Here is a 16,009-nt window from a genome sequence, read left to right as displayed (position 1 = left end):
AATCGCTGGCTGGCTGGCGAGCACGCAGGTTCAGATTTCATCCTCTCGTGGGTGTGTGTATTAGCTCTTGTGGGTTCTTGGATTGATAGGGATGTAGTTCAAACTGAGGAAAAATGGATGCAGCTGCTGTTGTCTGTCCTAATACTTTCCTAAATGATTTCGGAGGGGGGTGTGTGTGGGGGTAGTGCTTTAAATGTATTACAATCCTAATGGAAATGTAACTTGTTAAAGTATTTGTGGCTTCACTGGGGAAAAATGCCTTTATTGTGTGTGGTGTTTTCAGTTTGTGAGTCAATGTCATAATTTTACAAGGTTGCTGGAGAAAGTCCTCTTACTAAGGAAGCTCTGGCAATGTGAACCTTGCTGTTGTTTATTATTTTTTTTCTCTTCTCCTGAAACTAATCACTTGTTACTTTGCTTTTGGTTTCTAGGGTCTTGGTTGGTGCTCCCAAGGCAGAATCTAAATACAGCACCTCTGTTCAGTCCCCAGGAGCAGTGTTTAAATGTCGAGTTCATACCAATCCTGACAGAAGATGCACAGAACTGGATATGGGTCGAGGTAGGTAGTTATGATGCTTGGGGGGGAGAAGGGGGGAACCAAAAATGAAACCATACCCCAAATGGCTAGCCATCCTCCTGACAGCTTCAAAGAGGCCCCGAGATACTGAGAAGGATTTGTCAGCCTCTCCTGACGTATTTTGAGCACTGGTAGCAAAGGTGTCATTCTCTTTGGGGCTGGAGCACCTCTCCTGTGAGGACAGGCTGAGACAGTTGGGGCTGTTCAGCCTGGAGAAGAGGAGGCTCTGGGGAGACCTTACAGCAGCCTGCCAGTACCTGAACGGGGTCTACAAGAGAGCTGGAGAGGGACTTTTTAGAAGGGCGTGTAGTGATAGGACAAGGGGTGATGGCTTTAAACTGAAAGAGGGTAGATTGAGATTAGATATAAGGAAGAAATTCTTCACCATGAGGGTGGTGAGGCACTGGAACAGGTTGCCCAGAGGAGTTGTGGATGCCCCAACCCTGGCAGTGTTCAAGGCCAGGTTGGACGGGGCTTTGAGCAACCTGGTCTAGTGGAAGGTGTCCCTGCCCATGGCAGGGGGGTTGGAACAAGATGATCTTTAAGGTCCCTTCCAACCCAAACCATTCTGTGATTCTGAAATTATGAAATAGCTTCCCACCTGGTGCTGGTGTCCTCCCAGTGCCCTGCTTGCTCTCTCTGGTGAGTACCCAGGCAAAGGTGGCTTTTTTCCTTCTTAACCTAAGCCGCTGTTTTTTCTCCACCTGCTTCAGTGTGACTTTGCAGTGTGTCAGTAGGTATGTGAGTGGTTGGGAGCACTGCTGCCTACTCCAGGCCGTGCTGAAATACGGGTGCATGGGATGACCCCAGGCAGTGCGGCGGCGGGCACGTGATGTGGGGTGTTACTAGCAACATGGCGATCTGTATTCCCTCGTGATGCAGCGAGTCATTATTTGGGTTTGCTTCTTGTGCTAAAGGAAGTAAGTTTCTCAGTGAGAGCCATGCTTGTACGCTATTGCATGTGATCAGAATCAACTTCGGTTTCTCTGATGTACTGTCTGAACCGGGGGAAGGTGGAGTCCTAAAGTAAGGCGCTGATCTGAAACCTCGTGCTGGATTCTGATGGAGAAAATTGAGCCCTTTTAATATTTTGGTTTTCTTGATGGCATGCATGTTATTGCTTTCTCTGCCTATTAAAAAAACATGTTAGTATTGTTCATCTTTTCATGACTGAGTCAAGTAGAATTTGTGTTTATGAAGCTTCCATATGTTAAAAGAGTCTTCTGGCTAAGTTTGATTTGTCCTGCTACATTAATGTAAAATGTCTCTCATGGATTTGTGAATACTGCCTGATAGGACTAAAGATTTAGGCCTCAATTTCTTTTAAGTGCCCCAGATCTCATTTTCAAGAGTAATTTTTGCTTTGATTGCATTCTGTGAGATTTGCAATCTCACATCTCTCCCATTGACTTCAGTTGGATGGTTTATTCAAGTAGAGCTGTGGACATGCTGTAATAGCTGCTGGCTGTTTGGGACAGGGTCTGTCCTCTAGTATGTATTTGTATGATGCCTAGTAAGAGTGAGAGCATCGCCCCGATTAATGCATAAAAGAACTAATAATCAGGATGCAAGGGGAACGAAAAGCACTGTCAGCCTGGCATTTGATGGGCAATCTCTTTTCTTGTAGGGATTCTTTGGTGGGTATTTAAAACTCATGTCTCCTTGCCTTTCCCCTCTTTCTGTAGGCAATTCTCGGGGCACGCTCTGCGGAAAGACCTGCAAAGAAGACAGAGATGATGAATGGATGGGCGTGAGCCTGGCTAGACAGCCGAAGGCTGGTGGAAGTGTGCTGGTAAGTCCACTCTCTTCTTTCATCTCATTAAAACCATTGCTGCTGTCTGACTTTAATGCTAAACACGTCAGGATTAATGTGTTTGGCAGTGACTGACGGAGTCCAGCTTTACGGGCAGCAAATTCTGTAGTCCCTTCCTTCAAGCGGAAGGAAAAGCGAGCCCCAGCCAGAAAGCTTTATTTATAGAGGGAGGACTTCAAAGCTGTCACACCTGACTTGTGTCACCCAGGGGCTTCCTCCTAAATCTGAGGGATTAAATCTTTGAACCGAATAAATAGAACTTTGTCTGGGAGGTACCTGCTAGTTTGTTCTTTTTGTCATTTGCCTGTGTTTATGTAGGGAATATGTATGCATCCATTTTCCCTGAGTGTATGTATTGCATGTCAGAACTTAATGTGAAAAATGTAAGATGAGTCTTTGTGGAGATATTTTTTCTTCCTGTATATTAATTTTCCATTAACGAGGCAGAAGAGTTGAAAGTAGAGATGACTTAATTGTGTGTGGGTGGCCTTGTTGTCTTTGATATGGTTACCATGCACATAGACAGGTCAAGGAGAGCAGATGTGATCCTTAGGATGTGGAATTTATCTTTGCAAAATAACATTTCCTGTGTTGGAAAAAAAAAAAAATCATAAAGAGAGCTGGGCAGAAACTTTTCTAAAATACATGGGTATATTATGATCATTAGTTGCCTGTGTTTACAGCCACGGCTGGGTTCTGACTGTCTGCTCAAGTGAGTCCGCAGGAATGTTAACTGAAATAAAAAAAAAAAATTGCAGCAAAATGCTGTGCATAGTATCTGTGGCAGGAAAATTTCAAGCTTGCATTGGAGTAACCCTGACAACAATCTAATTCTAAACACCACTGTTTGGGAGTTGGAAACTTGCAGTATGACCCCGTCTTTCCAATGAGATGGGGATTGCCCTGGTATGTGGCATCAAACTGTCGCAAAGCTGCTCGTGGGAAAGATCTCGTACGACGATTGCTGTGCCAACTACCTGTGTAAGGCAAGTAGACAAAGCTGCTTCACTCAAAGGCATTTTTCTTGATACGCGCTTAGAGTCCAAACGCTTACACCCCAAGTCCTTGCACACCAACTTCCCCATGGGGGAGCAGGTGGTTTCGATACCTTTCTGCGATAGTACTGTGGTATTTTATCCGATCATCTCTTTTGGTGTACAGCTTGCCAGTGCTATAGGGGCTGGCTGATGTTTTACTTTTCTTGGGTGTTTTAAATGTGTTCAGCACTAGAGGAGGAGAGGAAAAAGAGGGGTATAAATAAAATACACTGTAAAATTGTACAGCAGAGCACAAAGTTAAGGCATTCATGCTAGTTTAAGCAATTCATGTTTTCAAGGTATATCCTGATCTGTATGTGTGCTCAGAATCCGATGTGACAACTGAGGAGTAACTTGCACTGATCAGGATACAGCTACCTTGAGACAGAGCATCCTCTCCGTTTTCCAGTCATCGGTCTGAACTAGACAAATTCTTGTCCCATTTTCAGAAGCTAGTGCACACGCTTTTTTAGGTAACGCTGAGACATATTTGTAAAAATGATATCTTGAGAATAATGGTTTCATGTATTTTGGTTCAAAGGGGAACTGGTTGCAGCTGATGCTTAGGTGTCATCTCCCCAGACAGAAGTAGCAAAGGAAGGGAAAGCTGGTGGAGGAAAAAAGCCGGGCAACTGCCAGTGCTGGGGCTGGCAGGGTGCTCGTTGGCTGAGGGGAGGCTACAAGGGTGAGAAGCATGGGCAGGCTGTGAGGGCTTAGAGTGGGGCTGAGGGGATAGAAATTTCAAACGTAGAGCGGGTTAAAAGCAAAATGTCGCTAAAGTAAAATGCACAGCTGGTGGTGGGCTTATTCCGGTGCAGCTTAAGCTGGTAAAATGTCTCCACAAGTTACGCTGATTTAAGGAATTCCTAAACCAGCCCTCTGATAAGATTATACTGCCCTCACCAAGTAGATTGTGTCTGGATGCTTGAGGACGTTTAAATGTCTAATTCTCATTGATTTCAGTGAGAGACTTATCACCAAAGCGCTCTGCCTTAAACTACTAATGAAATATCTGTGCACATCTGTGTGTAGACAGAGCCTGGAGTGAAGGCACGCAAATTCCTTCGTGGATGGAAAATACCTGGCTGTTTCAGGGCATTGTTACTCTTTGTTTTGAGATACCTTTTTAATGAAAAAGATTTGTGACTTTCCCATAAGCAGATGGTATTTAATTCATGTGCTCTTCTAGTTTTAAAGATCAGGATTTCTTTAAAATGCAGCTGTCTTTGAAGTGCCTGTGAGAAACTGGTGTTCTGAGAAGACGTGTCTGAATATGTGTTCAGAGGTGCATCTGCTGATTTTAGCTTTTTAACAAAATTACTAGCTAACTCTCGTGAGCGATGCCCAGTAGTTATGAATATGTGCAGTCTATATTGTCAGGCATTACAGCTCTATTTACTGCATCTCTTCCAGGGATTCCTTTAAGTCAGAGTGGTATCTTTGTGGTCAATAGCCCTGGATGGATTTTTTTTTTTTTTTTTTTGCATAAATACGGGTAGTTGCTTTTTAAACCTGTGTGAACTAGTCATGCTCTTGACGTCCTGTGTTAGAGTAATTAGTCCCACAGTTTAACTGTGGATTGTACAAAGAAGTTGTTGTGTTTGCTTTGAAACTGCTTAGTGGCTTAAATTTCTGTCTTATCAGCCTTCCCCAATTGCCTGATAAGAGTACCAGCTTCAGTGGAAAGGGGCGGTGGGGAAGGTGAGGACTGTGCAGGGAGGCTTAGCTGATGTTTGGTAAACTGGATTGTATTTGAGCCCATATTGTGCCAGGATGTTACTGAACCAGAGTTTTATGTTTGTGTGACGGACTAAATAGAAAAGTCTCAAACAATGAGGATTTAAACAAATGAAGAAGTAAGATTAGCGAAAAAAGCTCTGAGTTTGCAGTTCAGTGGCTTCCTGTCCTCGGGTATGCTATTAGTCAATATTTGCATTCATCTAAGTGCTGCGATAATACAGCTGAGATTGCCAGCTCTTTCCAAACTGAAATGGCAAAAGTCCTCCTTTTACTTTTGTTGGGAGAGAAACTGGGGACAGTGCATTATGACTTGGAGATAAGCCATATTCCTCAGTCTTGCTCTTCCTAAATACCTGCCACATCTGTCATTACTCTGTTTTTTTATCAAGTGTTGCTATTTTTCATTTTAAGTAGTTGACTTACTGGCACGTTTAGTGATTGTGTGCGTGTCTGTAAAAAAAAACATCACTGCAGCAAAGCCAAAGTCCTCCGAGGGAAGAGCGAACCAGAAGCGGTCTGACAGCAGCTCATTCAAAAAGTCCCTTGTTTGGACTCTGACTTTAGGAGTCAGCAGAGGGTCTGAAGTGAAGCCTGGTCTCTCGCGTTGCTTTTGCTATGGTGCAAAACCCGTGGCTGGCGTTCAGTATACGAAAGAGCAAAGTGGCTGCAGTTCTGAAATGGCCTATTCATTACATTGTGGTAATGCAGTGTCTGCCATCAATAGAGACTTCCGTGTGCTTTGTCCAGAAGCGTTTTATTTTGCTTCAAGGGTTTGCATCCTTTCTCCTCTGTTCCATGGTAGAGCCAGAGCCTGTGCCCTGGCAGCAGCTGCTGAGCACCAAAGTGTGCCAATGGCCTCCTCATTGCACAGGGGAACACCTATGGCTTGCATCTAAAAATGGGTGTATAATCTGTCGTCAGTTGTTTGCCATCACCTCAGGAAAAAAAACCCACAGAAAAACCCTCTCCATAGCATCAAATTCAGGTGACTCATTTCTGTTCCCAAGACCTCTTCAGACATGTGCCATCAAAGAAGGAAGGCTGTAACCACCTTTGGTAGCACAACACCTTGCCTCAGCAACGTTGAATAATGTAGGGACTGCGTGCTGTAATACAACCAAACATTTCTGGGAAGGCAGCAGAACCAAAAGCAGCTGTGGACCAGCTTTGCCATAGCTGAGAAGCACATGTGCTAGTTGCTTGGCTGCAGAGGAATGAGTTTTGGGGCGTAAGAGGACTCCTCTCCATTGGGAAAATGTCAAATTCTGCAGCTGTGGTGTGAGGGAGTCTGGGGAAGCCCCCGCTGAGATAACGGAGGTGGATCTCATCTCTTAGACCTATGGTCACAAGCTGTCCACAGACTCAGGCAGCCAGTGGTAAACTGTAGTGTGCCCAAATACACAGCATGTGTTCATTAAAAAAAAAAAACACAACCCCAAACAAAAAAGAAATCCTAACAGATGAATTAAGTGTGCCTAGAATTGCTAAACTGAGCCCATAGCCTGTGGTTGATTTTGAACATATTTCCTCCTTATACTGTTTTATCTTTCTTGGCCTCTGCACCTCACTCCTGAGCAAAGTCTTCCGCTCGTGATGAAATGCTGCTGCTCTCCCCAACTCTGTCGGTTGTGCTCCTCTGGGAGAGATTAGTAGGTTAATTTATGTGATTCCATTGCAGTTTCCGAGATATAAAATGTCAAGGAATTTACAATATCATGATCCTTTATTTATCTTTCCATAATTTTAAAAAATACTCTTGGTCTGTTTCTGTTCGAGTTTATATCCGGAGTTTGGGTTGACTTGACTGTTGCTTTAATGGTATGTGTCTTTATGGTACTGTCTTTAAAAGGGCTGTGCATGTGTATATTTGTGCTCACAGCACAGATCCATCAGGAGAGAAACCATTTCCTGGTTACTCTGAAAACGAGTGTTTCACGTGCTGTTTTTTTGATGCTGTTGGATTTTGAATGAGTAGTGCATGGGGATTAAAATCACAACTGAGCTTCCTTAAAGGAAGTAAGGGAGTCCCCAGAGCTGCTCTTTGCAGGACTCCCCACGTACGTTTGGCTGTCGAGCAGAGTGCCATCAGAAGCATCCTTCACGTCACGGCCACGCAGTGCGGTGCAGAGATTTCCACAGCCCCCGGAGTCCCTCGTTATCCCTCTGTGATGGCCATCTTCAGGAAATACATGCTTCTTGAGTGGTGGAAGTTGGGAAAGCAATAAATACCAAACTCTGAATGCAGCATGGCTAGCAGCAGAGCAGCCTTTTGCACAACCGGTTTTGCTCTGTTTCAGTTAAAAAAATGAGAGTAGTATTACCCTTTTATGTCTTTCTGGGGTTAAGTGTATGGGAAAGGGCCTGTGTTGACTGGTAGATTGAATTTTGAGTTTCCCAGTGGTTGATACGCTTCCCAGGTCCTTTACTGGGTAGGTGACACAACTGTGTCTGGTTTATGGAGTTTTTACCGTGAGGTGCTCTCATGGGCAACGTGCTCAGCTGTGAGCTGCTGAGGCAGAAAAGTGGGGTAGCACGCAGGGAGGGAAGAGAGTGTCTCGTCTGGGGAGGATAGGGTCAAATGTGGGTATCGTGAAGGGGGCTGACGCAAAATTTCCAGGAAAAGTTGAAAGTATGTGGAGGAGATGATTTGCAGGATAGAGGCTGCTCTGTGTGCATGGGACCAGGCCTTAAATGATATAAATTGACACATCTACACTGACTTCAGTGACTTAGACCAGCTGGAGATGCGGCCCAGCATGTGCTCAAGTTCAAAGCCCTTGCTGCTCACACTTCATCTGCTTTTATTCCAACTAACCCCTGAGCATCAGGCGACTTGTGGTTTGTCTGGCAGCAATGCAGTGCTAATTTTTGTAGCAAATGGGTTCTGGGAAGGTGTGAACCAGGCTCCACATTGCTTGTATGCATGTTTGTGTGTGGCAGTTGTACTGAGCAATGTGTCCTGGTGAGACTGGTTTAGCTCTGGTTTTGTGGGTGGACTTACTCTTTACTACGAAGGGAAAGACACCCTGATCTCTGCAGCTCATCTGCACCTTGACTGATGTTGCCACTCTTGTTGCCACAAAATCTCTGGCATTTTCACTTAAATTCATTGCCGGTAAGCAAGGCTCAGCTGTTCTGGCACCAGAAACAAAGCCGCCTTTCCCAGTGAGACAAGCCTTTGACTCACACACGTGTCCTCTGGTGGGATAACCTTCTAATATGGTCTTAGTAACCTTCTGAGTCTTAGCGTCACTTCTGATCCTCTTATGTGAATTCTCAATGTCATTATTCCTGTTTTCCTCCCATTTCTGGCTTGGCTGGGTTCTATCAGTGCATCTTTAGTTTAGAAAAGCTTCACTGGCTGTGGGGATTCATACACAGTGAGAGATCTTGAAATCTCCCCCATGGGCTCTGTCTTGCTCCGAGACCTGCTGTTCTCCTAGTCACGCACACGTGAAGGCTGAGATCTGAGCTGCCAGGTCAGGCAGTGTCACGAGCTGCGGAAGACAACAGTGAGAAGATACTTTATCTAGAAAGAGTGGGGTGTAAGGGGAGGACAATGGGGCAGTGGGGGGAAGGTGATGCTGAGAGGTCCTGTTCATGCGTTCTGTGCCTTGGCTGGAGGGCTCACCTGTGACTCTGGGTCAATAACGCATGTGGTATGATCTGTTTAGGCATGCGCGCACCGCTGGAAAAACATCTACTATGAGACAGAGTACATCCTGCCCCACGGCTTCTGCAACATCATTCCCCCCAACCTGCAGCCCAACGGGAGGAAGCTCTTGCCCTGCTACGAAGGTAAGGGGTGTGGGGGCCGGGAGCGGGGCTCACCTCCCCCACTGCTCTCTCATTTTACAGCTGCTGTGTTGTGTTTTCCCTTTATTTCCAAAGCTGTCCACAGTAACCCTCACTACTGATATTTTTCTTTCTTTTTTTTGGTAACATATGGCTGGCTTGCGGCACAGCTGGGGCGGATGGTAGGGTTTTGGATGAAGTCGGGAGAGTAGCAGAATGACTGAATGGGTCCTGTGACTTGCTGCGCGTGGTTGCGCTTTACTAAAAGAATAATACATTTCTGAACCGTGTTTTTGAGGCAGCAGCTCTCTCCCCCTTATGTGAATAATCTGTACGTGTTGATCTGAGCTTGGCTTTTCATGCTTTGCTGTGGCACAGAGTAAAAATCCTGATTTCTTTTGCAGCTGGAAACCAATTTGCCCATCTTAAGGAAATAGTTTCATTTTTGTATTTCGATTTATCAGAGGAGTAGAAGTGGGGGCAGAAAGGGCTGCTTAACACCTTTCTCATTTCAGGGAACTTCTGCAGCAGTTCATGTTAAACTGTTTCGGGTGCTGTAAGGTGTCTTGGTCCCTGTTTGGATCTTGTGAAGGTCTGGGTTTGGGGGGTGTGGAGAGGGAGGGCTCCAGCGCTGAGCAGTGGGTGGCTGCGCCTGTTGATTCTGCTCCAAATCTCAAGTGTCATCGTTTTAATTTTCCAACTCTCTGGTGCATTTGAGACTCTTGTATCGTGTTTCCTTTCCTAAAGACTTCAGAAGACAGCGTCTCCTCAGCCAAGAGCAATTAACTAAACCGGAGGCATGAGTGTGTTGTTAGGAAGAAGATAGGGTATCTCCTAAGATTTCTCAGCCTTCAGAGAAATGCTTGGGGGAAAACACCTTCTTGGTTTCTCCTGTCTGTCCTGGACGTCCTCTTTCCCCTCTTGCCTGTAGGAGCCTGAGGAAGAGTGGGAGTTTGGAGGACAAGACACACCAGGGTTTGTTGTGGCAAGACCTCTGATTTTATTTATTTATTTGCTTTTATTCATTTCCCCCCCTTCCCAAGTTGGCAGCAGCCAGCAGCAGGCTTACCACTGATATTAGTAAGTGGGAGAGGGATAAGGCGGTGGATGTCCCGGCGAGTTTCTCTGCTGCTGGCAAGCAGCCGTGTCCCAGCTCAGTGGCCCGTGAAGTCAGCTCTGTGACAGAGCTGGGTCCACTTCATGCCCACTCTTTCTCCTGAGGCCGGTCCTTGCCTGCCTCCAGGCTTTGCCTGGGGAGCTGCCACTGCAAACCCATGCACCTTCAGGAGATGGCACACGCTTGTGCATTGAGCGTTTCCCAGCCCTGAAGTTGGTCATTATTTGAAACACGAGGGGTTTTGAGTCTCTTGACCCAGCCATGCCGGCTGCTCTGCAGCAGAATACAAGTAAGCTACGTAAGCCTTCCTGTTGTACAGCGCTATCCTACTGTATTTGTCTCTTTTTTTTCTTTTTTTTTTTTTCTCCCCCTTGTTCCTGTCAGCAAAATCAGGATAAGGCCTCACACTGAGGTAATGCACTGCAAATCATCCAATATTAACTTTATGGTCAACATGCACGCGCGGGGACGCTGCCGGGGCACCCTCTGAGCCTGTGTCACCACTCCTGTGCCGCCTTAACAACAGCCTGTCTGAAGCTGTGGCGGGGAGGTGCTTTCTGGAAGAGATGAACCGCTTGTGTTTTTATGTGCGTCATGTCTTCGGAGTAAAACTGCTGCTAATCTGACAGGATATTTGCCAGGAATTGCTAGAAAATAGAAATGTGTGGGCCTAGTACACGCAGAGCAGCCAGTGGAAAATTGGCAGGGCTGGTGCAGTACGATGTTGGCTTAATTTCACTCCATGGAGTGAAAATTGGAGGTTTGGGACTGATTTTCTCCCCCCCTCATCAGACATGAAATCACAAAGTATCATGAGGGGCGGCTGCATTTGTTTACTCCTGGATCTTTTAGGTTTCAATAAAACAAGCTCAAAGAGAGAGATAGCTGTGGTACGTCGTGCAGGGGGATTCGTTGTTTGAGGTTTGCTGTGAAATAAGATTGCAGTCATCTTTGTAACATTTTTTTCCTTCACTTTCTGGAAGCAGAAGAAGAAATTCTCCTCCACTGACGCTGAGGAACAGCCCAAAGGGGAGAAGCGGCGAGTCTGATAGGGATAGTAACCATGGTGCGTAATGCAGCTGAAGTGCCACTACACTGAGAGCCTCTTGGCCGTACCGGGGAGGCTGCCAGACCCATGGCTGCAAGCTCTGCGCTGGGGAGTGCGCCTTTGCCTGGCGTGGTCCTGGCATGTCAGCCTTCTCTGGGACTTGCCATGTGCGAATGGGTGCAGGCGGTCGTGTCCTAGTTTCCAGAAGCCCCATCATTAGCACAGCTAAGGCGATAAGCCCCGTGAGAGGCTAGCGCGGCTGCACGGTCCGCAACCAGAGCTGGTTCTCGCCTAACTGGCAAAGGGTGCAGGCCAGTTGAGTGCACATCAGTCTCCATCCATCTCCGTGCGTGTGTGCACCTCAAGATGGATTATTAGCTTATATAACAAAAGTCTTGTGCCAGAAAGGGAGAGGAGTCTGACCTTGGGACAGATGTACTTAATGCATACAGTATGTTTTCTCTCTACATAAAGCAGCCTTAATAATTAAAGACAAAGGAGGAAATGGAAATTTCCTGACTGGATGGTAGCGGTGCAACAACATAGTAGTCTCAATCCATCTTATTCTTGTCCGGCTTCCCTGAAAGGGCTGACAGAAGTCTGGAAGCGATTGAGAGCTAATGAGAACAGCAGCAAGCCTAATAGTTAAATGCAGTCTTTCTGAGTAGGAACTAATCTGCTTTATGAGTTGGATGTCCTTTGTGGTATAAGCTGGCGTATGGAGCCACGGTCTTCCAGGCAGTGCTTTCACTTGTTAATTTTTCCCGTAGTTTTAATGCCCTACCAAAAAAAAGAAGTTGCCTCTTCATCCCCACACCCCCCTGCCCCATGCATTCAGTTTGCAAAGAAGGGTGGCTGTTGGTCTACTGTGAGAGGCAGTCCAGCTTATGGGGAGAGCTGGGGTGGTTTCCTAGTCCTCTGTGGTAGGAGTTGGTGGTGGAGATGGGGAAGACTGATGGACCCTTTGGTTAGTAAATAAAGGGAACAGCTCATGCTCACATGCCTCGCCTCCAAAGGGATAAGCGAGTTTTCCCACAGGGTCCAGACCACATTTGGTTTTCTGGGAGCCATCAAAACATCCCTGCTTTGTGGTGCAAACCCAATACCGCAATGCTAGGTCAGAAGAAACTACTGTTCCTTCTTAGTGTAGTGAAACACTGTCAGATAGGAAGGAAGAGGCTTCCAGTGCAAATAATAGTTTACTGTAACTGTCCACTTTGCTTCCATCTGTGAAGATGGTAGATAGAGGATTTCATTGCACTGTGGAGCTTATGCTATGTTATGGCACTGAAGTTTGCTTGGAGACTTTTAAAGAGTTTTGCTCAGAGAAGAAGTTGAGGAGCATTTGCCTTCAGAATCGTCACACATCACAGCTTATCCTGTTTGTTTGTGTATTGTTTTATCCAATTACTTCTTCCTCAGCCTTACTTCTCTTACAACCTGAGATCATCATGGCTACAAACCACTACTATCATCTTCTCGTTTTTGCTTTATGCATTTGTTCATGGCACATCTTCAAAGTTGCAGAGGCAGGCACCTTTTCCAGACTCAGCCTCATCTTACTGCTTTGCTATCCGCTGTTGCTGCAGCATTTAGTTTAGTGGCTTGCGGTCTTTGTAATCAGGGGTGTGCAGCAGTCTTCGGGCGGATGAGAAAGAACAATAAAGAAGTGTAAAAACACAAAGGATCTGTTCATGACAGCAGTTATTGCCTGCAGCTATGTGGAAACTACCGAATCCACTGTATGCAATATCTAAACCTCATGCAAATGCTGCTATTCAGGTGTGCAAAAGCTGTGAGCTGACACAGTAACTGCACGGTTTCCTGCTGGTTGATCGTTTCACTGCATTGATGGGTGAATGGACGGATGGCAGTGTCGTACGAGTGACAGGTGTCACTGCTGTGCACTGAAGTGGAGGGGAAGGAGAAGCAATCTTGGTTTTCATGCCTTTTGGGCTCATCTGCTGCTTGGGAGAGGCAGACCTGCTCTAGAGAGGAGGCAGAAATCTGTGGGGCTGGGATGTGATAGTCCAGGAGGTGAGGGGCTGCTCTGGGCCGTGACCATGGGTGCACGGGTGGAGGGAGCCCTACTCGGCATGTGGGAAGGGATGGGGGGAGCTGCATGCAAGTGCGAGTTGGGTGGGCCGATGAGTAGGGGTGGTTTTGTGCTGAAAGTGTTATGCTGGAGACCAGGAGCCTCCGTGTCCATCTGGGCTGGGCTGCTGGCTCCCTGGGGAGGACTGCCTCTGTGTGGATCCCTCCAAAACGTGGTGCTGATCTCTGCTCTGTGTCAGTGGAGGTTTAAACGCTCAAATAGCCTCAGTATCGGGGGTGTTTGGGCCTTTGTGCTTCCGTTTCCTCTTCCAAAATGTCACTGAAGCTGTTTTCTCTCTTGGAGGTGTTAGAGGTTAATTGGTACATCTGACGTGCTCAGACCCCATAATGATAAGATGGAGTCTTGATACCTGTAGGGAGAAAGGATGGTCATTGCTTTGCAGCGTTGCTGTATGTCACGCCGAGCTACTGTAATGAATCCATTTATTTTTCTTCTGTAAGCTCTATTTTTTTTTCCTGAGAAGTATTGTCAGGTATTTATTCAAGTCAAAATGTTTTGATGTCTTTTCTTCAGTTCACAGAAGCACTGGTTCTATCCAAGTTCTGAATATAATGGAAATGCTGCAATCCCATCTATCCACCATTACAACCACAATGTAACTAGGGCCATTAGTTCGAGCAGACAGTATTGCCAATGTAAGTGACTTAAACACTGAATATCACAGAAAGCCATGAACAGTGTCTGTGAAAGTATGAGCTTCACTGGATATACCAACTCAGTTTATGACACAACCATTTAAACCATCAAATCTTTCCCATTCCTTATGCAATGCAGTTAATAATCATTTGGTTCCTTTAAAGAAGAACTGATTTTTCACTGCCTGACAATGAAAACAATGTATGTGTTTCTGTTCCTTTTCTAATATGTATATTGCTGATGAAAATCAGCTGTGTTGTGTCCTCTGATGTTGGGGCTTTTGTTTCAAGATCCTGATCCTGATCCAGAATTTGGTGTCTCTTTTTTTTTAAATTTTTATTATAATGTAATTTTGCCTGCCTAGAAAAACAATGCTGTGAATTCAACAAGTTTTTGACTTGATTGGAGAAATGGTTTAATTTTTGTGCATGTATTGTTTTATCAGAAGAAAATCCTCTGTGTATCCTAAGAAACGAAGTAATTTTGCATGTTTGTTGAACACAGCCCCATCAAGCTACGGATCCATCTCCCACCCTTGCACCGCCGCCTTGTTCCACTGCTGGAGCTGCTGCCATTCCTTCGGCTGTCCTCCTATAGTTTTGCATGCCCTGGGTTTTAATTTGCAGCTGAATTTGGGGGACAGCTTGTGCAAGCTGGATCGCTCGCACCCGCAGGCGTGTGTGGATGGGGCCTCTCAGGGAGTTGGAGTTATGTGGGGCAACAGTTTGGAGGGCGTTCAGGCCTCACCCCAGTCTACTTGGGAAGCCGCCATTGTGTTTGAGGCTTTCATGTGTTGCTGAATTGTGAAAAAACTCCTGTTTATAAACGAAGAGGAGGAGAATTTTGAAAATCCAAAATAAGAACAAGTTTTATTTGCCTCCCGTCCTGTCCCGAGGCATTCCCTGCGGTTATGTCGTTATTCGCCTGACCTAAACCTTTCGCTGTGCAAGTTAAATATCCTATGGCAACTTTCCTCTTCTATTTTAAAGCAAATTGAGCCATGTGTTTTTTGAAGGAGACGCTTAAAGAAACCGTGAGCCAAACATAATACAATTTTATAGGGAAATACAACATTTTAAATCCATCAAATTGTCAGCGGGGCCTACTTGCAGCGGTTGGTTATGGGCCTGACACAGAGAGCCGGCGAGGCTTGCTCTCCAAAGAAACATATGCATAAGAAGGCCTTTCTTCTCAAGTCCCAGATGAGGGGTCCATTTGGCTTTTAAGAGGCTGTGCCCTGGCCTGGGTTGTGAAGAAGATCTAGCCCGGACTGCGGCCTCTGGTGCCTAAAGGGAGGTGGGCGCTGTGTTCTCGTGGTGGGCTGGGGGCCTGGCTGGCAGGCCGGGCCCGCCATGGCCGTGCGGCCCTGAGGTGGCTTTTCAGGCAGGGCACGGTGCTCGCTTGCGCTGTCTGAGCATCAGCCTGAGCCCCTCTAGCCCTCCATCAAAAATATATGTATCCTGTCAAGTGGAATTTAAGAAGGCAGCCTCTACAGCCTTGAGCTTTGGCGTTACAGAAGCCTCCTGCCAAGTTTAGCAGGTGAGGCAGAAGGATACTTCCAGGCCTCCAGGATCACAGGGGCTAGTGGTGTTTTGTTTCGAATTACAGTAGGTCAAACGCAAAATCGGGAAGAGGCGAGGTCTGTTCGCACTTTAGTAGATCATGTAAAGGGAAAACCTTGGCTGGAAGTGAAAGCATCTGAATGGGACGGACGTGGAACTTGCTGCATTTCATCCTATGCTGGGGTGGGAATCCAGCCGTAGCGAAGGCAGGGCCTTTAGGACAGGCACAGCATTATTTTTCAGGAAATGCCAGAGGGAGAAACCTCATCTCCTTGGCTCTCTGAACAAAAAAATGTTCATATCAATAAACAAATATTTTTTTTCCCAGGCAAGGAGCGCCTGGCTCTGTGAGAGACTATATGTGCAGACCTAGCGATTCGGAGCCCCAGCACTTTCTGAACAGCCATGAGCAAATATGGGCTTTATTTCTCAGTGGAGTTGTTGTCGTGCATTCCCACTTGGAAACCCAAGTGTGCTTCTGGCCCTTCTGGTCGGCTGGGACACACATCTGCTTTGGCAGGACCCTGCCTCGGCCAAGGGCGTTAGGCATTTGGGCTGTAATTTGTGG

At 46.3% G+C, this 16,009-nt stretch overlaps 1 protein-coding gene across 1 annotated transcript in view; it reads left to right on the top strand.

Moving 5' to 3' along the window:
* Window positions 1-485: 485 nt before the first annotated feature.
* ITGA9 (integrin subunit alpha 9) overlaps window positions 486-16,009 on the top strand; it is a 214,485-nt gene continuing 198,961 nt past the window's right edge. Inside the window, exons 1-3 of the mRNA XM_059818609.1 lie at window positions 486-559; window positions 2,263-2,369; window positions 8,842-8,965. Of these exons, the coding sequence (XP_059674592.1) occupies window positions 550-559; window positions 2,263-2,369; window positions 8,842-8,965 (241 nt within the window). The 5' untranslated portion in view covers window positions 486-549. The remainder of the gene's footprint in view (window positions 560-2,262; window positions 2,370-8,841; window positions 8,966-16,009) is intronic.

Source organism: Gavia stellata, chromosome 6 (assembly GCF_030936135.1).
Source record: "Gavia stellata isolate bGavSte3 chromosome 6, bGavSte3.hap2, whole genome shotgun sequence".
Classification (NCBI taxonomy): domain Eukaryota; kingdom Metazoa; phylum Chordata; class Aves; order Gaviiformes; family Gaviidae; genus Gavia; species Gavia stellata.
This window is presented reverse-complemented; position numbering and strand designations above follow the sequence as displayed.